Genomic DNA, 12,512 nt, shown 5'->3' on the forward strand with positions numbered 1-12,512 from the left:
TGGGGTGAGTGAGGAGGGGGAGATGGGGTGATGAGGAGGGGGAGATGTGGTGAGTGAGGAGGGGAGATGGGGTGATGAGCGAGGCGGGCAGATGAGGTGATGAGTGAGGGGGAGATGAGGTGATGAGTGAGGGGGAGATGGGGTGAGTGAGGGGGAGATGCGGTGAGCGCACGGGGGTGATGCAGTGAGTGAGGCGGGTGCAGCCAGCGTAGGGCTTCCCTGGGACTCTCAGTCCACCCTCACTCTTCTCCATCGCTCTGTCCCCTCTCCACAGTGAGCCTCCAGCTAGCTGGCTGCAGCTGACCCTGGCCGTTCCCCTGCGGGATCTGAGTGGCATAGAGCTGGGCCTGGCAGGCCAGAGCCTGCAGCTGGAGTGGGCAGCTGGGGCGGGCCACTGTGTGCTGCTGCCCCGAGATGCCAGGCGTTGCCGGGCCTTCCTAGAGGAGCTCCTTGGTGAGGGGGGAAGGGGAAGGCAGGGGGTGGGCAGGGTCCTGGGGCCGAGCTCCCCACCTGGTGCCCAGTAGCGGAGACAGAGAGGTAACAGGACTTGTCCCTTGTAGAAGTTTCTCAAATCCAGAAATGTGGAGAACAGGAAGGGATTGAGAGGTGGTGAGTTTAGGCTGGAGGAGAGCAGAGCCTTCTAAAGTTCCCTGGCCTGGCTCTGTCTAGATGTCTTGCAGTCTCTGCCTCCTGCCTGGAGGAACTGTGTCAGTGCCACAGAGGAGGAGGTCACCCCCCAGCACCGGCTCTGGTGAGTCGATAGGAGGCAGAGGCTGGGGTTGCTGCTCAATCCTCTTTTCACAGAGCACCAGACATGGCCCTGTGCTGAGTAGGTCCTGGGCAGCCACCTGTCCTCATGCCATGCCCCCCATGGGCCCCTAGTGCCTCCTCCCAACGCCCTGCAGGGCTTTCTTCCCACTCCCCTCCCTCCAAGTCCTTCCCACCCCCTAGCGGATCTTCCTGTGCCTGCCATGTTCCCCCTAGGCCATTGCTGGAGAAAGACTCATCCTTGGAGGCTCCCCAGTTCTTCTACCTTCGAGCGTTCCTGGTTGAAGGTGAGGCCTCTGCTGCTGATGCTTCCCTGGTCTCTGTACCCCACCTTGTCACAGGCACTGGCCCACGCCCAGCACCTGTACAGTGCCTTCGTAGCCACTGTCAGTTCCTGGAACCTGGACTTCCTCTCACTTGAGAGCATAGCCAAGTAACAGCCTCAGTGTACCCTGACTCTCTAGGCGGGGTCAGGAGGCCCCCAGGATCCTCAGTTACCCAGAGCCTTTGCTCTCAGGCCCAGGCTTTCTATGAAGTGGAGCAGCGTGGCTGAGTCGGCCCTGCCTCATCAGTCAGAGAAGGCGAGGGCGGAGACTTGTTTCTGAGTAGGGTGGGTGTGGGGCAGTGGAGGGTGGTAGGCCTCAGAGGTGTTCCAGACTAGAGATTCCTGGAGCTTGGGAAAGGGAGGGTCTTGGCCCCAGGGGCACAGGCTGCTTTGTGACCCACCTGAGTGTGGTTCACGCCTCTTTTCCCCAGCAGCACTGGGACGCTGGCCCCAGGAATCTGGGCCCCTCATGACCTTCCACTCTGGGTGCCGCTTTCCCTACAGGCCCTTCCACTTGCCTTGTATCCCTGTTGCTGACTCCGTCCACCCTGTTCCTGTTAGAGGAGGACGCTGCAGGGCCCCTGGCAGAGCCCCCACCTCCAGCAGCATCTGGCGAAGCCTCTGAGAAGGCGCCTCCCTCCAGGCCGGGCCCTGTTGTGCGTGTCAGGGAGCAGCAGCCACTCAGCAGCCTGAGCTCCGTGCTGCTCTACCGCTCAGCCCCTGAGGACTTGCGGCTGCTCTTCTACGATGAGGTGTGTGTGTGTATGTCCAGTGAGAGGGAGGGAGGGGAGATGGCGAGCACAGGTTGGGGCCATGAGGGCAGCGTGGGAAATGTGTCTAGGAACCCTGGGCATTGGCGGCAAGATGGCACTTACAGATGAGAGAACTGGTGTTGGAGGAACTGGGGGACTCTGGGCTTGGATGAGCACCAAGTCAGAGAGGGAGGCAGCTGTAGGTGGGGGAGACACCTGGACTGGGAGCCCAGCCATTTATTAGCCGTGAGGCTTTCTTTTTTTTGAGGCGGAGTCTCGTTCTGTCGCCATGGAGTGCAGGCTGGAGTGCAGTGGCGCGGTCACGGCTCACTGCAAGCTCCACCTCCCGGGTTCACGCCCTTCTCCTGCCTCAGCCTCCCAAGTAGCTGGGACTACAGGCGCCCGCCACCTCGCCCGGCTAATTTTTTTTGTATTTTTTAGTGGAGCCGGGGTTTCACCATGTTAGCCAGGATGGTCTTGATTTCCTGACCTCATAATCTGCCTGCCTTGGCCTCCCAAAGTGCTGGGATTACAGGCATGAGCCACCGCGCCCGGCCAGCTGTGAGGCTTTCAATGAGGTTTCCGGCAGCTTTGAGTTGGCAGGATTGGGCCGGTTGTATGCCAGCTGTTTGGCCTTTGTGACCACCACCTGGGGAGATACTGTTACTGGTCCTATTTACAGATGAGGAAGCTGAGGCTTGGGGCTGTTAACCAGTTTGCTCAGGCCAAAGTGGTGGAGCCGGGAATTGAATCCACAGTTCCCTGAAATTGCGTCCGCATCTTCTGTACAACAGGGAAGATGAAAGAGACAGGTCCTCTGGAGGCTTTCAGTAAATGTTGACTGGATTCTGTTTACAAAGCTCAGAGTCAGGATCTTTTATGCGGAGTGACACGGGCCTGGGGGAGGGGTGAGGCACTGAGCCAAGGTGGAGACAGTGAGGCCTTCCTGGAGACCTCCCCTGTGCCCACCCTGATGTGGTCCCCCTGAGCCTCGCCTTGCTAACTGCTCGGTCTGCCAGGTGTCCCGGCTGGAGAGCTTTTGGGCACTCCGTGTAGTGTGTCAGGAGCAGCTGACAGCCCTGCTTGCCTGGATCCGGGAACCGTGGGAGGAGCTGTTTTCCATTGGACTCCGGACTGTGATCCAAGAGGCGCTGGCCCTTGACCGATGAGGGTCCCACGCTGACCTTGGCCCTGACCTCAGGAGCCACACTGTAGACATTCCCTCTGCTGGTCTCTGGGTCTGGCTTCCAGGCTCTGGCTGTGGACTTCTTCAGCCTCTGGGTACTGGCCAGTGAGGCCCCAAATGACCCAGGGCTTAAGGGAGAGGCGAGAGAATGATCTGGCCTCAGGGGACAGGCCACGTGGTCAGGAGGAATATTGTTCCTGCACTTTTTCTCAGGTATCAATAAAGTTGTTCCCAACTCATAGGTCATGTGTGGTACTTAGATGTCACTCATAAGGCCTGCGGTTCCCCTAACCTCTTCTGACAGAAGCTATCCCGCCCATCACCTTTCCTGAATGGGCAGCTCCAAGCAGCCTTGTTTGTACCATGAGACCCCATCTCCAACCCAACTGTGGTCCCAGCGTTGGGGAGCCAGTAGAACTCATGACCCACGGGCACACAGCCCCAAGCTGGCAGTGACCTGTCATGTGGCCTGGCATGGAATTGCTGCCGGGCCACACAGAGTCTTGCTCTCTTGAATTTTATGTGGGAAGTAGTGAGGACTTCAGGCCCTCGCAGAGAGTGTCTGGGGAGAGGGTGTGTGGAGTTGAGTGGTGACCTTTGCTTCCTGCCATTGCCTTCTCAGCACCGCCTCACTCAGCCCGGAGGCCTGGATGGTCAGCCCCACTCCCTCACCTCTTGTCTCCAAGTCTGGTCAGGAATCCTCATGTGACTTGGTTTGGCTTATGAAGGCCCAGCGCAGGCATTTGACTAGAGTAACCAAGAAAGAGGCAAGTTTCTTCTCAGGGTTGCTGAGAGAATAAGCCTGGAGCTGCTGGCTTTGGGGAGGCGCTTTCCTAAAGTGGAACCATGAGAGAGAGGAAGACGACCCGGGTGGAGAGATCAGGGCCAGATCCTGGGGATATCTTTGAAGCCCCTGGGGCTAGTTGTATGCAAAGACAGAAACCCCTGTGAGTTCAGGTAACATAAGCTAAAAAGGATGCCCTCCCCTCCCCGTTTTTATGGCTTAAGATAATTTGAAGCAAGTATGAGCCACCAAGAGTTCCAACTAAACCCTGATTCCAACTTGAGCTGGGCTGAGATCTGTTTCTTGTATCAAAGAATGAACACAATGGAAATCATTGCAGCCACGCAGTTGTGCAAAGAGGCCATGGTTCTTGGTTCCTGTTCCGAAGTGAGGCAGAATGATTAATCCAGCTCACTTTTTTGTGTCAGGCCTATGGCCTTGGCCACTTTGTAACCCGACTGCTTGGTGGGACAGCAGGACTGGGGCTGTGTCACTCGGGACTTCCACCTGGAAAGGATGTGGGAAGGGTTGCCTGGCCTAACCAGGCCACTACATCTCTAAATCCACGGGGTGAAGTATTTAAAAATGAAAAGGGGTCATTGAAAATCCTGTACTTTTACATTTATTTAAAATTATTTAAAATTTATTTAAAAGATAATGTATACAGGAAAAAAAAATGTACACTGCACTTAAGAATGTAGTGAGTTGCTCTCATATGCCTGACGCCCTAACTCTAGATTCAAGCATGCTTACCCATTTTTTATGTATCTGCTCAGAAATCTCAGTGCATGTACACAATTTTCCCCAGAAAAGGGTAATTAAGCCACTCAATTCCATTTAAAAAAAAGATCGCCCTGGGCAAACATTGGCCCGGGCACGGTGGCTCACGCCTAATCCCAGCACTTTGGGAGGCAGAGGCGGGCGGATCATGAGGACAGGAGATTGAGACCATCCTGGCCAACACAGTGAAACCCCGTCGCTACTAAAAATACAAAAAATTAGCGGTGGTGGTGGGCACCTGTAGTCCCAGCTACTTGGGAGGCTGAGGCAGGAGAATGGCGTGAACCTGGGAGGTGGAGCTGGCAGTGAGCCGAGATGGCGCCACTGCACTCCAGCCTGCGTGACAGAGCGAGACTCCATCTCACACACACACACAAAGATTGATTTCTAAGATTAGTTTCTCCCTGGCAGGTCTGGCCTGCTTTGGTGGGAGAGTGGGGAGGAAATGGTAGGAGTTATGGAACCGGCTAGTTGGGAAATGCTGGCTGGGGTAGAGGCCCCTTGGAAATGCCCGCAGAGGCTGAGGGCCCAGAAAGATCTGTGCAGAGGCCCAGAAAATAAATTCACCTACTTCTGTTTTGCTTAGAACTGTCCTCAATTTTTAATTGAAGCAAATTAAAACTTCCCAAAAATATTAGTCCACTTTCTTGGCAACGTGCACACCCCCTTCTCGGTCAGTGAGTTTGGACCATCTGCAAACAGGAGCTAGTGCTGGTCCTGAGGAAGGCCTTTCCCTGGCCGGAGCCTGCCCTTCACACCAGGCCTGTTTGTAGGCACCTCCCCAGAAGTCGGGTCAAATCAGGCCATGGTGCAGATGGGGCAGAATAATCTCCAGTCATTCAGGGTGATTGGTAGAGAAGTGTGAGGCAGGGAGTTGGAAGAGGAGTTCCTTCCATTTCTTTGTGCTTATCATCTCTGTGAACACCTTGTTTTCTAGAACAGTGCAGTGGGGTCTTCTGCAGTCTTTATGCAAAAATACTCTTTCTTCAGTGATGCAGAAGACAGAGGTCAAGGGTGAAGTCATCACCACTTCTGGAGGTGTCTGTCCCTTTAGTTCTGCACCTAACTAGGAGCAGGTGCCCCAGGTGCACCTGCCCCTCTGACCCTTCCACCCTCTGAGCAAAGGCGACTGATTTCCCACTGGCGCTCAGCACAGGTGTCAGTAGGAGGCCCTCGACCCTGGACAACTCCCAGAGATCGATTCCTCCATTCAGTCTGGCCTTTCCCCTCCAGCAAGTGCTTATTGATCCCCTGGCCTCTGTTTGGCCTTGGGGTTGCTGGCATGAAGGACGCAGACCTCTGGCTCCTGGAAAGCAGTGGAGAGAAGGGATCCTCTCACCTGAAACTAAATCCAAGGGAGAAGCAGGAAATTGATGGTGGGGAATGAAGATGAGGATGAGGAGGAAGGGACACAGAGGTGGTATTGAGGGTTTTTTTTTTTTTATACTTAGAAAAATTTAAAACTGTCTGTATTATAGATTCAAAAATTATATTTAAAAATTTATGTAAGGCCCTATGGGGGTTAGTGACTTAACTAAGTGATAGAAAACTCCATTACTAAGACTTCAGAAGCAGGGAGAAGGCCAGCTCGACAGACCTGTCTCTTTTTCTCTGTAGGAGAGGGTCTGTCTTTGCCATGTGGAGGACAGGGTGACATCCTTCACCCTTGTCAAGATGCTGTGGTAGCTTCTGAAGAGACCCTACCCAGATTGCTTGGCTACGGTTGAAAATCCAGCCATGGTTCTGTGTGTTATGTTTTGCCCATCACTGAGTACATGCACTATTTCACATCTATCTATTCATCTACTCAAGGGGTGGTGTGGTGTGGTTGTGGTATAGGAAAAGACACGGTGGATTTAGCTCTAAAAGATCCAGGGTTATGCCTTAGTTTTGTGGCCTCATATTTAATCACAAAAGTGCTCACCCTTGTTCCCTCGTCTACCGCATGAGGATGAGACTGATCAGTAACTTACCTAGTTCACAAAATTGTTGTGTGTAATCATGTATATGGAAGTACTATGTGGTCCATAAAACATGAAATAAGTGCTGGTTAAAAACCTGCCTAGGCTGGGCACGGTGGCTCATGCCTGTAATCCCAGCACTTTGGGAGGCTGAGGCGGGTGGATCACCTGAGGTCAGGAGTTCAAGACCAGCCTGGCCAACATGGTGAAAACTTGTCTCTACTAAAAATACAAAGAATTAGCTGGGCGTGGTGGTGGGTGCCTGTAATCCCAGCTACTTGGGAGGCTGAGGCAGGGAGAATTGCTGGAACCCGGGAGGCAGAGGTTGCAGTGAGCTGAAATCACACCATTGTACTCCAGCATGGACAACACAGCGAGACCCCATCTCAAAAACAAACAAACAAACAACAAAAAACAAAAAACAAAAAAAAACCCTGCCTATTACTTATCACAAGCTGCTTTGTTGCCTGGAAATTCTATTTGTAATCGAAAGAGGGAAGGGCCAGGCATGGTGGCTCACGCCTGTAATCCCAGCACTTTGGGAGGCTGCGGCAGATGGATCACCTGAGGTCAGGAGTTTGAGACCAGCCTGACCAAGATGATGAAACCCCATCTCTAAAAATACAAAAATTAGCCAGGCATGGTGGCGGGCACCTGTAATCCCAGCACTCAGGAGAGTAGAGTAGAGTAGAGGAGAGAGGATTGTTTGAACCCGGGAAGTGGGTTGCAGTGAGCTGAGGTAGTGCCATTGCACTCCAGCCTGGGCGACAGAGCAAGACTCCGTCTCAAAAAAAAAAAAAAAAAAAAAAAAAAAAAAAAAAAAACCTGCATTTTAATGTGTTTCTAAGTGGATATGTCCTCAGACACTTCTGGGGACAGGAGGGAACCATAGCATAGGTGTTGTTCTTTTGACCCATCTTTGTCATTTGATTGTTTTGGACTCAGCGACTTCTCCATTCTCCACAAAAACATTCTTCAGTTTACCAGTTACTATAACGTGCACTTGCTTTCAATTCCACAGACGTTTATTGAGCTCTTAGAATGTGCCAGGCTGTATGTGAGAAGATGGGGGCAGGGATCCAAGGATGAATCAGACACGCTCCTGCCTTCAAGGAGCTTCTGGTCCAGGGAGGGAATGGGGAAAGGTGCCCTGGAGGTGGTCGCGAAGGCTGGGTAAGGTTACGGTAGGAGAATATTGCTATAGTGACTGTTTCTGAGCACCTGCTCTAATAATTTCGTTCACTTTATTTCACTCAGTATGACCACCCTGAATGAAAAGTGTGATCTCCATTTCACAGGTGAGGAAGCTGAGGCTCAGGTTCAATACAGGGAATCTCACCAAGGGGATACTAGATGTCAAACTTGGGCCATCTGCCTGGAATCTGTGCCCTTTCCTCTCAACTTGGTTGCCTCTCAGGTCTTCCAGAGTGCCCACCCTGCTTCATCCTTCAGTCTCTTTCCTTTTTTTTTTTTTGTCTGGAGTCTCATTCTGTCGCCCAGGCTGGAGTGCAGTGGCACAGCCTTAGCTCACTGCAAGCTCTGCCTCCCGGGTTCAAGCAATTCTCCTGTCTCAGCCTCCCGAGTAGCTGGGATTACAGGCGTGCGCCACCAGGCCCAGCTAATTTTTGTATTTTTAGCAGAGATGGGGTTTCACCATGTTGATCAGGCTGGTCTTGAACTCCTGATCTCAGGTGATCCACCCACCTTGGCCTCCCAAAGTGGTGGGATTATAAGCGTGAGCCACCGTTCCTGACCTTCAGTCCTTTTCTATTCATCTCCTTGTGGCACCAACTTCCAGGGAAACCACATTCTTCCAGAAAAACACAAACCAGATCACCTAAATATCCAGGCAGACTATTCTTTCCTGCCATAGGGCCTTTCCGGGCTCTTCCTTTTGCCTAGAATGTTCTCCTCTCCCCACTTCTCCAACTCACCCTTCATGGCATGGCCAGTTCTTTCGTTCCCTTCAGGTTTTTCCTCTTTGTCACCTCCTTACCGAGATGTCCCTAATTCTGCTTCCTGAATGTTCGCTGTAACGGGCCTTTCCCTTCACGGCCGTTGCCATGTTTCTTAATTATAAATTGTGTTTGCTTGTTTGTTGTCTTCAAGGTGCCCAAGAACAGGGACCAGGATTTTTTCACCAATATATACGCAACCTGGCATGGAGTTTTGAGTGAGTGTGTGAGCTTCAGTTTACACACTGGGTGCGTGAAGTGTTACTTCACAATATTCGCGAAACAGCCTCATTTTATTTCAAGCGCCCATCCCACAGGGTTAGCAGGACTCACCGACTTCATTTTCTCCCCTCTCTGCATCTTGGAGACCCTCCTGCTTTGCTGACTGGGGAGGTCAAAGGGTCTGCTCCTCCACTCCTTCCCCATCTTCCAGCCAAGACACTGTCTCTCTCGCTAACCCTCCTCCTCTTTCTTCCTTCACAAACCTCCCTTGGTTCCCTAAAGCGTTGGCTCTAGAAGAACAAAAGGCAGAAGGGCTCGTAGGCGATTTCTGCTTTCTGTCCTACCCATTCGCCCCAAATAACAAAACTCAAAGCAGGCTACCTGGTTGGGTAGGGCCAGAAGAGGAGCATGCAACGACATAGATCCATATCTCAAAATTCTATGTTAGCCAAATAAATCAAATACATCAGTAAAGACGGGAGCTGGAAGGTGGAGTCTGCAGGGATGGGAGAAACTTCAGGGACATTGGTGCTGTCCTGAGATTGGATCTATTTAAAAGCTGAGTCCAAATTTACCAAGCAACCCATAAATTATAATGGGATAAACCACTGCAGAGTAACAACAATAGTAAATAATAAGAATGTCATTTATTGAGCACCTATTTTGTGCCAAGCATTGAACTGGCATTTTATATATAGCATCTCTAACTCCAGAGTCTGGGCTCTTTCTCAATGCCATGTTATCTCTTGTGTAAAAATAATGTCTTACTCACCACCAGGCCAGTCAGCAGCAAATGGCTCTGGGTGCTCTGCTCTGGGGAGCAGGGAGATACTTTTCACAAGAGTCTAAGTGAAACTGGGGCTAGCTCAACCCATACCCTGCTCTATTCCAGAAACTCTCTAGCCTGCCAAGTTAGGGTTACCAAGGCAAAGACTGGTCCATGACCAAAGAGTGTCACAATCTACCCTGGGGGGGTAAAAGTCATTCTGGACCTCCCCGCCTTCTTAGAGTTTGCAATTGTCATCTTTAGTATGGCTCTTAGAATTATTGCTCTGGTAAGGGCAAGCTTTTGCTTATTTTACATGTGTACATTTCACCATTTTTCACACTGCAAGTTATTTGAGGACTTTTTCGTACTTTTGTCTCTTAGATTTGTAGTAGTATTGAAACTAGCTAACAGTGTTGAGCACTTACTATAGGCCAGTCAGTCTTTTATACAAAGGAACTCATTTCATCCTCTCAACAACCCTGTTATTATTGTGGTTTTACAGATAGGCAATCTGAGTCCCAGAGAGGGCAAACAACTTGATCAAAGTCACACAATTGTCAAGTGGCAGAACTGTGCCATGAACTCAGGCTGCTTGGCTCTAGCGGTCTCACGTTTACTCCCCTGTACAGACGCTAGTGGCAAAGATGCAGTCTCCTTGAAAAGTCGATCTGGGAAGTTAGTAGTCTATTTCAGTTTGTGCCCATGGCATGGAAAGTCTAACAGTTGTGTGAGGCATCAAGACATGGTGGGGAGGCTGGGCGTGGTGGCTCACGCCTGTAATGGCAGCACTCTGGGAGGTTGAGATAGGTAGATCACTTGAGGTCAGGAACTCGAGACCAGCCTGGCCAACATGGAGAAACCCCATCTCTACTAAAATTGCAAAAATGAGCCAGGTGTGGTGCCAGTCTGTAGTCCCAGATACTCGGGAGGCTGAGGCAGGAGAATCACTTGAGCCCGGGAGGCAGAAGTTGCAGTGAGCTGAGATCGCGCCATTGCACTCCAGCCTGGGTGAGAGAGTGAGACAATGTCTCAAAAAAAAAAAAAAAAAAAAAGACATGATGCGGGGAGGTACTGTGGTATATGGGGATAAACATTAGATGTAAAGCCTGAAGCCCGTGCATCTGCTTCTTGGCCATGTTGCCTATGAGCCTTAGACCTTGGGCAAGCCAAATTAAACTTCCCAAGCCTCATTTTTCTCACTTGTCAAATGGGATTGAGATGTTCTACCACAGAGGGTTGTTGTGAGGAACCAATGAAAATATGAATATTAAAGTGGCTTGTAAGCCAGGAAGCACTACCTGCATTTAAAATAATGAAGTTATCATTGTTGTTATCCTTAAGAGTACAGGATGGAGACGATAGGGAAAGACACAGTAATCATAAGAGAGGCAGGGGCTACCCAGGCCTGTTAACAGGAGGGCCATTCCCTCACATCCTCTCTGCCAGCTCCTTGATGTTGGCACCACTAATGTCTGGTGCCTGCTCATCCCATGACCTGGACTTAGAGCCCATTCCCCTGATTCTAGCAGTCAGGATGCCTAGTTGCAAACAATAGCCACTTTAAGCTGGAAAGGAATTTATTAAAAAATAATGATGATTAGGTAGTATTCTGGGGAGGAATAGAGAGCAATGACTAATGACCAGCCATAACACGAGAGCTTCTCCGCCTTCCATGCCTGCAGAAGTCTGAGTCTCCTGTGCACGTTGCTCACTTCTAAATTCAGGTCTTGCACAGGTGAGTCTGACTGGTGGAACCGAGGTCAGTATCTCTGCCCTGGTGGCAAGGGTTTTCTGGCTTCTACCTGGTTAAGAGAGGACTTAGGAGAAATGATCAAAATGTAAAAGTGGGTTTTCAAAGATTTGGGCGGCCACAGATGACAAGTATCTGCCATACTGGTCTAGTTCCCAGCGTGCTGGACCCGCAGAGTGATTTCAGGTAACAGCATGAGAGGAATCCACCCGAGTGCTTCTGGCCCATTCATGGGGAGCCCAGAGAATGATGTGCTTTGCCTCCACATCTGGGTGGTGTGGCAGGATGGCTCCTCCTCCCTCGGACTTAAGGGACAGGCTGTAGTGCTGCTGCATGTGCAGACAAGTGTACTGGGGTGCCAGCATGCAGGGTGGGGACGTTCCTGTGAGACTGGACCGTGGGGAAGGGTGTGACAGTTGGCTACTGCTTGGAGCTGGCCTGTTGCTGGCTTCAGCCTTTGCTGTCACCTTTCCTGTCACCATTTCAGTGTCTACAGACTCTAAGCTAGAAGCTGACACATACCCAGAGCGGCCATCCTTTGTGCAAGAAAGGAGTGCTCTTTTGTCACAGAAATGAAGACCCCATCGGGAACACGCCGTAGGGGACTGACGATTACAGGTGTGCTGCAGGCAGGATGTCAAGAGAGGAGAGCAGGCCTAACAAAAACATGCGTTTCTGTCTAATAGGATGAGTTGGTACGAAACAACTTGGTGGGTGTCAGCATCATCTTACTGCCCCCAGCCTAGAAAGAAAGAGATAAACATGGGTTTCTAAAGGCTCTTCAAGGGGAGATTTTGCTCCATCATCTCAGAGGGGTGGAGGAGAGAGGAAGGTCTGTAAGGGTAGAGAATGAAGCTGCAGACTCTGGGTGGGGTACGGGAGTCTCCAACTGAAAGGATGGGGGTCTGGGGCTCCCAAAAGATGAGGACCTGTGCTCAGCATACTCCCTGGGGTGGGTGGAGCCTCAGAGGGGTGAGTCCTGTGATGCCCTTATGGCATCTTGGCGTGCAGGATGTACATGGATGTACACCAGGGCTCCCTGGTGGCAAGACCCTTCTCAGGCTGTCTCAGTATTAAAGTAACTGCTGTCTGACTTTACAGGCTAGAGGAGCAGGGTTGGGAACACAGTGTCGAGGTGGATTGAAGACCAGAGCCCTAGGAAAGATTCCAAGGCTCTTGAGTATCTCTAAGGACGTGAAGGCCCTACCAAAACAAAATTCAAGGTAGGGACTTGGAACCACATTGCCTGGCTCAGAGGAA

General features: G+C 51.3%; 1 protein-coding gene across 3 annotated transcripts in view; it reads left to right on the plus strand.

Annotated features, from left to right (window-relative positions):
* The window catches only part of STK11IP (serine/threonine kinase 11 interacting protein), a 22,409-nt gene extending 19,137 nt beyond the window's left edge, over nucleotides 1-3,272 (plus strand). For 2 of the 3 annotated variants that reach the window (XM_023222084.1, XM_023222091.1), the window contains exons 21-25: nucleotides 275-453; nucleotides 670-751; nucleotides 985-1,055; nucleotides 1,598-1,845; nucleotides 2,865-3,272. In XM_023222084.1, the coding sequence (XP_023077852.1) occupies nucleotides 275-453; nucleotides 670-751; nucleotides 985-1,055; nucleotides 1,598-1,845; nucleotides 2,865-3,014 (730 nt within the window). In that variant the 3' untranslated portion in view covers nucleotides 3,015-3,272. The remainder of the gene's footprint in view (nucleotides 1-274; nucleotides 454-669; nucleotides 752-984; nucleotides 1,056-1,597; nucleotides 1,846-2,864) is intronic. The other variant, XM_023222095.1, reaches the window with a different exon arrangement.
* The last annotated feature ends 9,240 nt before the right edge of the window (nucleotides 3,273-12,512 follow it).

The sequence above is a fragment of the Piliocolobus tephrosceles genome, chromosome 11 (assembly GCF_002776525.5).
Source record: "Piliocolobus tephrosceles isolate RC106 chromosome 11, ASM277652v3, whole genome shotgun sequence".
Lineage (NCBI taxonomy): Eukaryota > Metazoa > Chordata > Mammalia > Primates > Cercopithecidae > Piliocolobus > Piliocolobus tephrosceles.